Source organism: Triticum urartu, chromosome 1A (genome assembly GCF_056163025.1).
Source record: "Triticum urartu cultivar PI428250 chromosome 1A, HENAU_Tu73, whole genome shotgun sequence".
NCBI classification, from domain to species: domain Eukaryota; kingdom Viridiplantae; phylum Streptophyta; class Magnoliopsida; order Poales; family Poaceae; genus Triticum; species Triticum urartu.
Genome location: NC_141873.1, coordinates 18,941,846 through 18,957,237, shown reverse-complemented (window position 1 = coordinate 18,957,237; position 15,392 = coordinate 18,941,846). Strand labels below are relative to the sequence as shown.

Genomic DNA, 15,392 nt, shown 5'->3' with positions numbered 1-15,392 from the left:
GGAAAATACATGTTCACCTCTACTTTTCGGAAGTACAATCTATCAGTTCTGGAATATATGTAGCACCGAGAACCTCAATGTCGGTCCAATTTAGAACTACAGGGGTCCCCATCAAAGTGTTGTTTTTGTTGGCTTCTGTACAAGGACAAGCTAAACACCAAAGACAATCTACTTCGCAAGCACATTGGTCAAACTAGTGCTTGCGCACGCAGTCAAGCACTCTACGAAGATGATGATCATATCTTCATCTTCTACCTAGGCAAGGAGCCTACAAGGGTTCATTCCTCCAAACTCGATAGAAAGAGTTCGGAACATCTACGACCTCTCAAGCTGTGATCCGCTCACCTGGCCAGCCGTGGCTCTCACCGTCCTATGAAAGTTTTGAAATTGAGGAAATACCAAAGCACTAGACAATACCATTAGGAATACTGTTGTGGATTTCACTCTTTGGACTAGTAGGTTTAAAGGACATACTCAAAAGGCAAATATAATCTCTTCATCAATACTTTTTCTCTTGCATCGACCCAGCCTTATAATTCTGATGTGGGTTTCAGCTTCGAGTTATATATACGAGTTATTATAAAAGAACATTAAGTTATGGAAATAATTCATCAATGGAAAACATAACACAATTTTGACACAAGGCACATAGGATAGAGAAAAACAAGAAAAATGCTTAGGATGTGGTACCTCTTGAGCATGCGTTGGTTTTTTCTTGAAGAGGAAAAGGTGATGCAGCAAAGTAGCGTAAGTATTTCTCTCAGTTTCTGAGAATCAAGGTATCAATCAAGTAGAAGGTAACACGCAAGTCCCTAGTACCTGCACAAACAAACAAAAACCTCGCAACCAACGCGATAAAGGGGTTGTCAATCCCTTCACGATCACTTACGAAAGTGAGATCTGATAAAGATAATCAGATAAATATTTTTGGTATTTTTATTGTATAGATTGGAAAATAAAGATTGCAAAATAAACAACGATAGAAATAGAAAGTAGATAGGAAAATATTATGATGGAAGATAGACCCCGGGGCCATAGGTTTCACTAGTGGCTTCTCTCAAGATAGCAAATTTTATGGTGGGTAAACAAATTACTGTCGAGCAATTGATAGAAAAGCGCATAGTTATGAGAATATCTAGGCATGATCATGTATATAGGCATCACGTCCGCGACAAGTAGACCGGAACGATTCTGCATGTACTACTATTACTCCACACATCGACCGCTATCCAACATGCATCTACAGTATTAAGTTCATAAGAACAGAGTAACGCATTAGGCAAGATGACATGATGTAGATGGATAAACTCAAGCAATATGATATAAACCCCATATTTTTATCCTCGATGGCAACAATACAATACGTGCCTGGCTGCCCCTGCTGTCATTGGGAAAAGACACCGCAAGATTGAACCCAAAGCTAAACACTTCTCCCATTGCAAGAAAGATCAATCTAGTAGGCCAAACCAAACTGATAATTCGAAGAGACTTGCAAAGATATTAAATCATGCATAAAAGAATTCAGAGAAGAATCAAATATTGTTCATAGATAATCTTGATCATAAACCCACAATTCATCGGATCTCGACAAACACACCGCAAAAAGAATTACATCGAATAGATCTCCAAGAGAATCGAGGAGAACTTTGTATTGAGATCCAAAGAGAGAGAAGAAGCCATATAGCTAATAACCATGGACCCACAGATCTGTGGTAAACTACTCACACATCATCGGAGAGGCTATGGTGTTGATGTAGAAGCCCTCCGTGATCGATTCCCCCTCCGGCGGAGCGCCGGAAAAGGCCCCAAGATGGGATCTCATGAGTACAGAAGGTTGCGGCGGTGGAAATAGGGTTTCGTGGTGCTCTCGAATGTTTTCGGGGTATATGAGTATATATAGGCAAAAAAGTAGGTCAGCGGAGCCACGAGGGGCCCACGAGGGTGGGGACGCGCCCTCCTGCCTCGTGGCTTCCTTGACGTCCACTCCAAGTCTCCTGGATTGCGTTTATTCAAAAAATAACTCTCCCTAAGGTTTCATTCCGTTTGGATCCCGTTTGATATTCCTTTTCTGCGAAACACTGAAGTAGGCAAAAAACAGCAATTTGCACTGGGCCTTTGGTTAGTAAGTTAGTCCCAAAAATAACATAAAAGGTATATTAAAGCCCATTAAACATCCAAAACAGATAAATATAATAGCATGGAATAATCAAAAATTATAGATACGTTGGAGACGTATTAAGATGCTTTTGCAAATTGTAGCAATGCAGTTGCAAAGAGGTTTCTCCAAATCTCTGTCTACCACCGCCACACACACACTCTCTTAAATCTCTATAGGGACCCTCCCTCTCCCTCTACGAAGACGATGACCACCTCTCCATCTTTGTCCAGCTCCTACCCAGGTGCGGAGTCTGCTATGGTTCATCCCCCCAAACTCAACAGAATGGGTTTGGGACGTCTATAATCACTCGAGCCGCGATCTGCTCACCTGGCCAACCGTGACTCTCATCGCCCTATCCTAGGAAAGGTTTTAAATTCAAGGAATGCCAAAGTATTCCGTGATACCAGTTGGTATATTGTTATATACTTCACTCTTTGGACTCATAGATTCAAAGGACCTAGTCAAAAGTGAAACAGTATGTCTCGCCACTAATACCTTCTTCTCGCATCAACGCAACCTTATAGTTTTGAACCTGGGTTTCAGCTTCGAGTTATATATACAAGTTATTATAAAGCATTAAGTTATGGAGATAATTCATCAAAAATGGAAAAACATAACACACTTGACACAATAAAAGCACATAAGATTGAGAAAAACAAGAAAAACGCTTAGGACGCCCACCTCTCTCTACGAAGATGACGACCATCTCTCCATCTTCGCCAGACTCCTACCCAGGTGCGGAGTCTGCTATGGTTTTTTCCCCAAACTCGGTAGAACGGGTTTGGGACATGTACAATCACTCGAGCTGCCATCTACTCACCTGGCCAACTGCGGCTCTCACCGTTCTATGAAAGGTTTTAAATCCAAGAAATGCCAAAGTATTCCGCGATACCATTCGGAGTATTGATATATACTTCACTCTTTGGGCTCATAGATTCAAAGGACCTAGTCAAAAGTCAAACACCATGTCTCGTCACTAATACCTTCTTCTCGCATCGACGCAACCTTACTAATTCTGAACCCAGGTTTCGACTTTGAGTTATACATATTATTATGTAGAAATTCTAAATTACGGAAATAACTCAAATAAAATAGAAAACACAGCACAGTTGACACACAAAAAGCACATAAAGAGAGAGGAAAAACAAGAAAAATGATTAGGATGCTTTTGCAAATTGCAGCAGATGCAGTTGCGAAGAGTCTTCTCCTCCAAATCTCTCTCTCTCTCCATCGCTGTCACACCCTCTCTCTTGAATCTCATCAACTTGTCTCTCGTACTCACCATTTTTTTACTCCCCCAATCTCCTCTCCTCTGTTCCTCTACCCGCCTCCCTTGCTTCCCGGCATCTACCACCCCCCACCGCCGGGGATCTCTCCGCCGAGATCGAGGTCACCACCACTCAAGATTCCCCTCCACCGGTTGCGCGCCCTCCCGCGGTGATCTCCTCGGAGGCGGCTGACCCGCCCCTTCTCTGGTCCCGTCCCGGTTCCGGCGGACGAAGTCAGGCAGGGCCAGCGACGATGCGCTGCGAGGAAGGGAGGCGCGGCTCGGCTCCACGGCGGCTCACGCGCCGCTGCCGTAGATAGCAAGATCTTCCCCCCCTCCGGCGGCGCGCCCGGCCTGCTGCTCCGGGGAGGTCGCGCCTCGCGGCCTGCTGCTGCTCCGGGGAGATGCCGTCCCTGCAGTTGCTGCAGCTCACCGAGCGCGGGCGGGGGCTCCTGGCGTCCCGGAGGTGCGTGCGTGCTCAGCTCCAAAGTCCTGTCCTTTTTCAACCCTTACCATGTTCCCCTGATTGGTATCTGAATTTTTTTGGGGGGGAATCTTGAATCTTGTCAATTTTGGGTGGAAGCAGGAGGACGCTGGCGGTTGTCTCCGGCGCGCTGGTCGCTGGCGGGGCGTTGGCGTACGCGCGGTCGGGCCGAGGCCAAAGGAGGAGAGGCCGTCCGGAAGCCGCCAACGATGGTGATGATGCATTGGCCAGGAATGGGGAAAGGCCGGGTCACAACGGCACGGATGGCCGGTTGGCCGGGACGTCGAAGCGGAGGAAGAGCGCGCTCAAGTCCTTGCATTTCTTGGCCGCTATCCTGCTCAAGAAGATTGGCCCGAATGGCACGCGATACCTTCTTGGCTTGATGCTGACAGCTGTAAGTTCAGAGAATTTTGCAGAATTGGTAGTTCTTCATAAGCAATGTCATGTTTTTACCATGCCCGAAGAAGCGAACAGCTAGGTTTGAGTTTAAATTTTGCACAATAATTAAGCTCCCTTTTTTGGTATGCGTACAAAAAACAAGGACTTTTGTAACCGTTGATCTGGCCTGCAATCATGCTGGTCCTGCTAATAGTAAGGACATCGTAGAGCATACTGCTTGGATCTGTGACACCTATTCTACTTCCTTAATAGAGCAGGCAAATATATAGCAAGTTGGAGAAGACCCATTTTTGTTACTTCTGCAGTGCCCCAGTGGCACAGTTTAAGCGAATACACGTTTCATATGTTTGATTGGTGATATTTGAAATGGCTAAGTTCACTCCTGTTGTCCTATATTGAACGTTCTCAATATGATGTAGTACACAGATGCGACAATATAGGAAAAGCAGTGATACTACTGCGTTCTGTTGTATTTTAAGATGGCATTTGAAGCATACTACGTATTTAATGATCGGAGACATTACTTTTGGTATGTTTTCTTTTCAGGTGCTGCGTACTGCTGTTGGGCATAGATTAGCAAAAGTTCAAGGCTTTCTGTTTAAAGCGGCATTTCTTCGGCGGGTTCCAACCTTTACACGCCTAATTATAGAAAATCTGATCTTATGCTTTCTCCAATCAGCAGTATACCAGACCTCAAAATACTTAACTGGGTCTCTGAATTTGCGCTTCAAGAAAATTTTAACAGACCTTGTCCATGCCGATTATTTCCAGGTACACCAGTTGATCAATTTTGCTTATGTAGTGGTTGAACATTCCTCACTTGTGTTCGTCTCCAGAATATGTTAATGTTTATTTCCAAGTTTCTGTCTATCAGTGGACTTATGGTTTCTTGCAAAATAAGAAGCAAAATGGACTCATATTGTTCCGAGTCAGTATGCTCGGGAGGATTATGTCATGGGTTATAATAACCAGTGGCTTAAAAGTATTGCCAGTGTTGCAAATGTAACAAGCTGATGAAAGAATAACATACATGCACCTTGTTGCTAGCTGAATATAAACTTACAAACCCAAAACCCCAAACCCAAAACTATAGAGTACTGGGGGATTACTGATCTAGTTTTCATGTGCCATTCCTTTTCAATTTAATATGAGCAGTCTCATTTATGTGATATTTAGCTGTTTCTTCTAGGTTGTTCATGAAGCAATCTATTTACTGTTTCTTCTATTTTGCTTCCTTTCCCTCTTCCTTTAGTAGCATTTTTTCTATGCTAGCTGAATTTGCTTTCTCTATTAGTTTATTGGAGATGGTGTCAATTGTGTTTGTGTTGCCATGTCAAGTCATATCTTTTCTTTCTGATTTGATGTTGAAGTAGTGGCCATATCAGTTCATGTTCTTCTTTCTGAAGAATTGTTATAAAAATACAGAAGATTCATATGGTGCATGCACGTACTTTTAGAATACAGGTTAATCAATAGTTTGATCTTTTGGAATACAGTGTTAATATCTTGCTGCTTTTTCTTCTGTATGTCCAGAATATGGTTTACTACAAGATCTCTCATGTGGATCATCGAATATCAAACCCGGAGCAAAGGATTGCGAGTGATATACCAAAGTTCTGTTCTGAACTTAGTGAACTTGTACAGGATGATCTGGCTGCAGTTGCAGAAGGGTTGATATATACCTGGCGTCTCTGTTCTTATGCTAGCCCAAAATACATGCTTTGGATTCTGGTAATTATTGATATTATTTTAATACACGATAATACCCCTACCAATGAGGAGCAATGCTCAATTTTTATATGTTTTGCTTCCTTGGTTTTCCTATAATGTATTAATAGACAAAATGCTTTCAGGGATATATACTAGTTGCTGGTGGAGCAATTAGAAATTTCTCTCCTGCTTTTGGAAAGATGAAATCTACAGAGCAGCACTTAGAAGGGGAGTATCGTCAACTTCATTCACGCTTAAGAACTCATGCTGAGAGTGTAGCATTTTATGGTGGTGAGAAGAGAGAAGAATATCATATTATGCACCGATTCCGAGCTCTTGTTGGGCACTTGAAGCATGTACTCCATGAAAACTGGTGGTTCGGCATGATTCAAGATTTCTTTCTGAAGTACTTCGGTGCCACTGTAGCAGTTGTTCTTATTATCGAACCGTTCTTCTCCGGCGACCTTAGACCTGATTCATCTACACTAGGAAGGGCTGATATGTTGAGTAACCTTCGATACCACACGAGCGTGATCATAGCACTATTTCAGTCTCTCGGGACCCTCTCTATCAGCTCTAGGCGTTTGAATATCCTGAGGTAAATCCATCTGCGCGAATACTATTCATAGCACTGAATAGTTTCATTTCATTTCCAATCCTGTTATTTTAGGATACATTGCTTGCATCTTTCAGAAGTATAGACATTTGATAGAAGTGAAAATGTTTAAGTACTTGCTGATATATTGCGAGCTTATGTTTTTCTTTGTCATCCTTGTACATATTTTAAGAGTTCTTTGAAACAACACAATTTATGGTAGTGTTTTGTTCAGTCTGACCTGTTACCTATTGTTGGATTTAATAACCTTTTGCATCTTGTAGTGTATGAGAACTGGCAGAGCCATTAAAGTTTTGCACTGGGACCTTCCGTATTTAGGATTATTTGAATGGGTTATCTTCTTTATAGTTTGTATATCTAGACAACTGTGGCCTATATATGCAACTATGGTCGTAATTTTGCAGGGCAAACTTTGTGGTCCTGTGACCTACTGTCTCTGATGCTATTCTGCTGTCTTCGAGTTCTGATATTTTTTGTGACATGATTGACAATGGACTTTCACTGTAATTTGACAGTGGCTATGCAGACCGGATTCGTGAGTTACTAGATGTTTCACGTGAGCTGTCTGGGGTCCGTGATAGATCGTTGAATCACAGCTCTTCTATCGGGAATTACATCAGCGAAGCAAACCATATAGAATTTTCCGGTGTTAAGGTAGTAATAGCATGGTTGGAGGAGCACATTTGCTTTCTGTTTCCATACATAATTCCATCATTCTGATATGAAATGATTACAGGTGGTGACACCCGCTGGGAATGTTTTGGTTGACGATTTAACTCTCCGAGTAGAAACTGGATCTAATCTTTTAATCACCGGTAATCCTCTCCTACCAAATGAATTTGGACTATTGGCTTAACTATTGCAATGCTCAGTACTTATGAGAATGTATGTAGCATCATGCACATTTTTCTTTTACATGTTCTAGAGCATCTGTAAATCATATCCAGATATCAGACTGCCTGCAGTAATGAACCATGAAACAGGATATGTCGAAGTAGTTTCATGTCTGGCCTCTCTGTTTCAAGCTCTTATAGCCTTAAGTAATCTGATAAAACTAGAAGTTAAAGAGAACTTACATTTTACTAGCAAAATAAGTCTTTTCCGTATCAAACTGCAAACTGATCTTGTAATTATCTATGATGGCATTTCTTTTTTGCTATTTTGTTTTCAGATATTTATGGAGCTCATAGGCTGCTGCTTTTACCATTATACACCCTTTGGGCGTAAATACAAGGATATGTTAGGTTCTGTAGTAATTTGAAAACACGCAGCTTCATACATTTGAACACTACTTCCTGAAAGAAGATTAATTAAAAACAATGAAACAAAGTTGGATAATATAGCATTTGCAAGTTTGCAATTTTGGATTCATCAATCAGATTAATGTTGTATTGAAGGCAATCATTTGGTAATCTGCTCAGTTACTACTTACTACTCCCTCCATATCAAAATATAAGACGTTTTTGTAGGCTAGTTTAGCCTAAAAGACGTCTTATATTTTGATAGAGAGGTAGTAGGAGTTACCACTCCGGGTTTTAAGTCTGGAAAAGGATTGGATTCTGCAACAGTAGGCGACGCAAAAGTCATGCATATGCTGTTTAAGTGCATCTACTTGAAAGGAGGCTTATATTCTTAAACTTATCTAGTACAACCAAACTCTCAGTGTCCAACTGTTCATAATCCATGCATGTTTGCATGAAATTCCATATAAGTGAAGTGTTGACACTGACATTTTGTTATTATTTCAGGTCCCAATGGTAGTGGAAAAAGCTCCCTTTTTCGGGTCCTTGGGGGCCTATGGCCGCTAGTATCTGGCCATATTGTCAAACCTGGTGTTGGTTCCGATCTTAACAAGGAAATCTTTTATGTCCCACAAAGACCATACACAGCTGTTGGCACACTTCGCGAACAGCTAATCTATCCTCTCACAGCAGATCAGGAGACTGAACCACTTAGCTATGATGGCATGGTGGACCTTCTAAAGAATGTAAGTCTTCGTATCGATATGCTATTTGTATTTTACATCATGGCCTCTTGAGTTATGTCTCATAACCTGCTGGAATTCGTAATTATGCTCCTTTTACAGGTTGATCTGGAATACTTGCTAGAACGTTATCCTCTTGACAAGGAAGTTAACTGGGGCGATGAGCTATCCCTTGGCGAGCAACAAAGATTAGGAATGGCCAGGCTGTTCTACCATAAGCCAAAGTTTGCTATTCTTGATGAGTGTACTAGTGCTGTGACAATTGATATGGAAGAACGTTTTTGCAAAAAGGTTCGAGCGATGGGAACATCATGCATAACAATATCTCATCGCCCAGCGTTAGTTGCATTTCATAATATTGTTTTGTCATTGGACGGTGAAGGAGGGTGGGATGTTCAGCACAGAAGGTATACGGTATACATCCTGAACTAATTCACTGAATGTTTATTTGTCCAAAATTAATTCACGGTAAGTTTAATATCACACTTGTTTTTGCAGGGATGACTCATCCTTTTACACTGAAGAGTCTGAACTTACATCACTGGAAACTGAACGTAAATCGGATGCCCTAACTGTTCAAAGGGCTTTTATGAACAGGGCAAAGGTATATAATTACCTGGTATGTCTATTCCATTATTATTAATCGAATCTTGGCTGTGACACAGTTCTATGTATTCTCTTTACTAGAGCAATGCTTCATTAAGATCCAAGGATTCCTACTCTACAAAGGTCATAGCAAATTCCCCCAAGTTGGAAACAGGGCAAACAGTACGAACACCTGTAATCCCACATTTGCAATGCTCCCCAAGGCCTCTCCCTCTGAGAGCAGCTGCAATGCTCAAAATATTGGTATGTTCTGTTTCATGCTTAAACTTGTTCTCTTTGATTTTTGTTCCAATGAGTCAATAGTTTCTCTGGATACTGCATCTTGTTAATAGTTAGTCACTCTTGTATCTGAGATGTTAGAATTTTGAGATTTTACATCAGCAGGTGATAGCAATTTGAGAATTCGAGTATACTGAGGCAATACATGTACTCCCTCCTTCCCATAATATAAGGCGCTTGACTTTTTCTGGTCTTCATGGCATAACTTTGACTATAATTTTTACTTATTCTGTGCCTACAACATTAGTATAAAGACATATGAAGTAAAATTGTTTTGCAAGACAAATACGACGATACCATTTATACACATTCAGTTCATCTACGTTGATATATATTAATGATCAAAATTGTGCATCAAAGGCCGTGTAAAATCAAGCGCGCCTTACATTTTGGGAAGGAGGGAGTACTAAGGAAGAACCTGACATTACTTATATGGGATGAAGCATATGAAATTATCTCAAGTAAACTTATATCAGATGTTAATATGTTCTCATCTTGCTTCCCAGGTTCCTAAATTACTGGACAAACAAGGAGGGCAGTTGCTTTCTGTTGCTCTACTTATTTTCTCTCGCACCGTGATCTCGGATCGTATTGCTTCACTGAATGGTTGGTTTCTTCAATATCTTCTATTATCGGAAGAGCTATACATGAAATTCTTGTCTGATTCATCTCATCTTCAGGGACTACTGTGAAGTTTGTCTTGGAGCAGGATAAAGCTGCTTTCGTTCGGTTGGTTGGCGTCAGTGTTCTGCAGAGTGCTGCAAATTCTTTCGTCGCACCATCTCTGAGGTAACTGGTTTACGTGCACTCAGTAGACTCTCTTGACATGGGATCATGCATAATCATTTTCTAAGTTGGTTTAAATGAATAACCTGCTGCTTTTGGTTGGTGCTTGGCAGACTGTTCTTCTGGGCATGCAAATTTAAGCTTGGTCGGTTGATGATTATTTCCGTGTATGTCTAACTTCATGGTTTTGATAATTTATGTCTTCACAGAACCCTTACTTCAAGACTTGCCCTTGGATGGCGAATTCGCTTGACCAACCATTTGCTTCAATATTATTTGAGAAGAAATGCATTCTACAAGGTATATCCTGTATCTGCTCTTGTATTCAAGTTGTCTCTCGGTGATGCGTGGGAAGGGTTGTCTGTTAGGATAAGTCTTTTGGAGGTCTGGACAAGGTTTTGTTCAGTTGATGTCTCTTGGTGTGCATGAGATCTGGTTGTGAAATAAGACTGCATGTCGATCGGAGTTAACATTATGGATTTCGACTTTTGACTGAAGCTAAGTTATTCTAGCATATGTTTTCAGGTATTCAATATGTCAGGTAAAAGTATCGATGCAGACCAAAGACTAACACTTGATGTGGATAAGTTGACCACTGACCTTGCTGGCTTGGTTACCGGAATGGTAAAACCACTAGTTGACATTCTTTGGTGAGTTATCCTTGGAATCAGCACTGATATCTACTCGGTTTAATATTTGGTTAGCTTGTAAAATTCAGCGTAACAATGTCAATGTATATTACTCACTAGGTTTACATGGAGAATGAAGCTTTTGTCTGGCCGAAGAGGAGTTGGTATATTGTATGCTTACATGTTACTAGGATTGGGTTTCCTGAGAGCTATATCACCCGACTTTGGCCATCTTGCAAGTGAGGAACAAGAACTTGAAGGAACATTCAGGTAATGTTTGATTCCTTGCTGTTTCTTGTCAGACCTGACTTTTTGTTGATTTAAGAATTTTGGAGTGTTGGTTAACCTGGTGAACTGTGTACTAGGTTCATGCACTCGAGGCTGCGGACTCATGCTGAATCAATCGCTTTCTTTGGTGGTGGTTCAAGAGAAAAAGCTGTGAGTTTCTTAACCCTGGATGAGAAAATTTTAAAGTATATATACTGATATGTTGGTAGTGTCTGTTCACCTTTTATTCTTGTCAACTATTTTTATTCGAATCATGAACTACGCCGATATGTGAAATCTGGTAATTGCATGCTAGTTGCATAATTTTATAACTACTCTGCTAAGTATGAAGTAAACAATCTCATGGTGATATTTAGTATATATATAGCTCCAGATCTTGTTTCTTCCTGTTTAATCCATCCATATTGTTGAAAATGGAAAAAGGTTGGTTATGCATTCTATTTACTTGCTTTTTCTTGAAGCATCTATGCCAAAAAAACTCCAGAAGTAAGGTTATCGACAAGGGAAAATACGCTGATACACCTGGTTGTAGATGAACCTGATAAAAAACATTCCGAGATTTTTTTTAGCAAGTCAGGAAAAAGTCAAAATCTTCAAAACTTTTTTTGAACAAACTTGACCTACTGGCGTGCTCGTATAAAAATTTCGACAAAGAAAAAATCCCTTAAAAAATCTGAGCAAATTTTTTTTAGAATAATCAAGGACAATATAGAGTGAATAGTAACTCTAATATAGTGCTGATGTTGTCTTTTTGGCGAACAATATCATGAAAGTCATTTCTTTGCAATTTTTTTTACCAGTGTAATGCTTGCGCAAGTTTGTTGTCAAAAAATTTCATGATTTTTTGACCAATTTTGCAATTACAATTTTATTTTATTTTTGAAAAATGGGTGCACCTACCCCTAGGTTCCATTCGTTCCCCTCTGTCGGACAAGCTAAAATATAACTAATGCACTTAAGCATAAGCAGAGGCCATTCACAAATTGTCCATTTTGCTGTTTGTCTGTTGAACTTTTTCCCCGTGTTACTAGCATTGTTAGCTATCTTTGCTTACTCCAACTAGTATTATAATATGTGCTTATGATTTCCTATTCCTTTATGTTCTTATGAATCAAAAGATGGTTTCAATAGCTTTTCCTGGCCTTATTTTGTTATGGGATGAATTAGTGCCGTACTGCCGTCCTTATGGTTTTGTTCTCTTATATCAGATGGTCGAGGCTAAGTTCATGAAATTGCTTAACCACTCAAAGGTTCTGTTGAGAAAACAATGGCTTTATGGTATTGTTGATGATTTTGTGACAAAGCAACTCCCGCACAATGTGACATGGGGTCTGAGTTTGTTATATGCTCTGGAGCACAAGGGAGACAGAGCTTTGACTTCGACACAAGGTTACTCAACATAAAATTGCTTCAGTTGTCAGGAGTAGATTATTTTAAACTTGAACTTGGCAAAACCTTTACTCTTTTGTGCAACAGGGGAGCTCGCACATGCTCTGCGGTTCTTGGCATCAGTGGTGTCACAAAGCTTCATAGCCTTTGGCGATATTCTTGAGTTGCACAAAAAATTCCTTGAACTTTCTGGTGGGATTAACCGGATCTTTGAGCTCGAGGAGACTCTGCGTGCGGCTCAAAAGGGTAAGTTTCAGTTGGTTATGGCTTGGCTAGGACAGCTGAATAGTGCGGTTGCACTACTAGTATTGCAGGATATAACTAATCTTACTGTATGACATGCATCATGTTTGGTTTAAAAATGTGACATTTTCCTACAGCATGCTTGTTATGGACTTATGGCACATCATGTTTAGCATATTATATATGATGGAACTTTGGCACATGTCTCGATCTAAAACCGGTTGCCTTCTCACTATGCCAAACATAATAGAGTGCTACATAGAATGGTTGCAGGAATTTGATGTTCCGCCAAAAGTTGCAAGTTTGTGTTAAGTTATTGATACTCTTTTGCATTGATGATTAGCTCCGCACAGAGTTGGCAACTTGTAACACTGGGTTGTGTTATAATTCTATATCAGTAATGTCCTAAGTTAGCTAGTGGCATGATCATTTTATAAGTGTTACAGCAATGTCTTCCGCCAATTAAACACAGCTTTTCAATTGTTTCCTGTAGATGCTCTGGTGCCTTCCAGTGCCATTAGTGCAGCCTCAGACGAAATTATTGAATTCCATGAAGTGGACATTGTAACACCATCGCAGAAGCTATTGGCTAGGAAGCTGTCATGCAGTGTGGTACAAGGGAAAAGCCTTCTTTTGACTGGTATGTCACCTGTCTGTGCTCTGAAACCTTCATTTATCTTTATAAGGCAGTGAATCATGCTGACTTACCTTTTTACCTTGATTTTCTGAAGGCCCCAATGGTACCGGGAAGAGCTCTGTTTTTAGGGTGCTCAGAGATTTATGGCCTGCCTTTTCTGGGAGAGTTACCAAGCCCTCTGAAGGGATGTTCCATGTTCCTCAGAGTCCATACACCAGCTTGGGAACCCTTCGGGATCAGATCATATACCCTATGTCAAGGGAGGAAGCAGAGATGAAGATTCTTTCATTATATAGTAGGTGCCACTCAGAATATGGGCATATTGAATTACCGTAAACTGTATATATTGAACTGCATATCCTTCCTTTTTACTATGAAATTGCTTGTAAAAATGGAGTAGTAAATTATATGTTTGCTTCTCCTGGTAACCTGAAATGCTGTGCTAATGTAGGCAACAGGTCTAGTGCTCCTGAGTTGCTAGATGACCACCTGAAGACGGTTCTTGTGAATGTCCGGTTGGTCTACCTTCTAGAGAGAGAAGGTTGGGACTCTACCCCAAACTGGGAAGACGTTTTGTCGCTGGGAGAACAGCAGAGGCTTGGGATGGTCAGTGTTAACTCCACTGCAAGCTGTGCAAACTGCCGTGTCTGTCCCCTTAATATCTTCTGATCGAACTGTTTTGTTCCAGGCTCGTTTGTTCTTCCACCATCCAAAATTCGGCATCCTCGACGAGTGCACAAAGTATGTGCAGCGCCACAACACTCTTTGACCATTTTTATTTTCATCCGCTGATCAATTACTGTGGGTCCTAAAAAATCGCACTTCATTGCAGCGCTACGAGTGTTGATGTTGAAGAGCATCTGTACAGGCTAGCAACAAACATGGGCATAACTGTGATCACTTCATCACAAGTAAGTGTTCGTGCAATTCCCGCTAATTGTGTAAAGTATCTGCTGCGATCCCAGCTCAGTTCTTTGTTGAAGCCTCTGCATTTGAATTTTAAAGTTGTTCTCATATAATCTTGATTTACGGTATTTTACTGAAACTTCCTTTTCACTCTGTTTGCAGAGGCCTGCTCTTATACCCTTCCACTCCGTGGAGTTGAAGCTCATCGACGGCGAGGGGAACTGGGAGCTGTGCGAGATCCAACACTGATTGACGCCGCCAGCTAGAGTTTTTTCGGCTCTCACTTACTTACGCCACACAGGAGATGCTGCTGCTGCTACTGCAGCGATTTGTTCATATCGGGTCGCCTTCACAGACCGTCTGGAAGCTGTAGCAGCCTGTACAACTATGAAGCAGGCCGGAAAAGAAGAAGAAGAATCCGCTTCAGGAACTCGACGCAGAACATTGCAATCATAGTCTAGCTACACCGAATTTAGTAACAGTTGAACGAGCAGGGGCCGGTGGTAAATCAGTTACTTAGGATTGGGAGGTGTTTCGGTTTGGAGGTGTGGAGTGAAGTAGGAAGAGAGTGTAGAACAGCAGTACATAATCTCAGAGCAGCTGTTGATGTGAATTCATCAAACCTATTATTGATTGATTCCATGCTAGTGTAGTACATATGGAATAAATTTGGCTGTTGTTGCCGTCATCTCCGTTCGCCATCGTCATCAAAAACTGTGTAAACAAAAGGAAGCAAACTACAATTGGTATTGGTTGTTGACATCACCAAACTACAATTGCATGTTGACATAGAAAACTGTGCAATACGGTATTGGTTGTTGACATTACCAAACTACAATTGCATGTTTCTTTTACATTCTCCACGTGTATGGATGATATGCGTTTGGTTGTATAAAACTTGCAAAAGGGACTGTATGTTGCAACGGAAGAAAAAAGGGACTGTATAATCGCCAAAGGCTATGATCACATTTTCCTCCATTACGAGATACAATATCACTCTTTCTCATTGCG

General features: G+C 41.0%; 1 protein-coding gene across 1 annotated transcript; it reads left to right on the top strand.

Moving 5' to 3' along the window:
- The first annotated feature begins 3,396 nt into the window (after positions 1 to 3,396).
- LOC125543088 (ABC transporter D family member 1-like) lies at positions 3,397 to 15,069 on the top strand. Its single transcript, XM_048706335.2, has 25 exons — positions 3,397 to 3,891; positions 4,012 to 4,303; positions 4,855 to 5,079; positions 5,842 to 6,039; positions 6,162 to 6,616; positions 7,150 to 7,288; positions 7,371 to 7,449; positions 8,383 to 8,621; positions 8,721 to 9,025; positions 9,117 to 9,222; positions 9,306 to 9,467; positions 10,010 to 10,109; positions 10,184 to 10,292; positions 10,499 to 10,589; positions 10,815 to 10,939; positions 11,039 to 11,188; positions 11,284 to 11,356; positions 12,415 to 12,595; positions 12,683 to 12,841; positions 13,332 to 13,478; positions 13,570 to 13,770; positions 13,927 to 14,081; positions 14,164 to 14,216; positions 14,308 to 14,386; positions 14,544 to 15,069. Exons 1-25 carry the CDS (start codon positions 3,830 to 3,832, stop codon positions 14,628 to 14,630), a joined length of 3,972 nt encoding a protein of 1,323 aa, XP_048562292.1. The 5' UTR covers positions 3,397 to 3,829; the 3' UTR covers positions 14,631 to 15,069.
- The last annotated feature ends 323 nt before the right edge of the window (positions 15,070 to 15,392 follow it).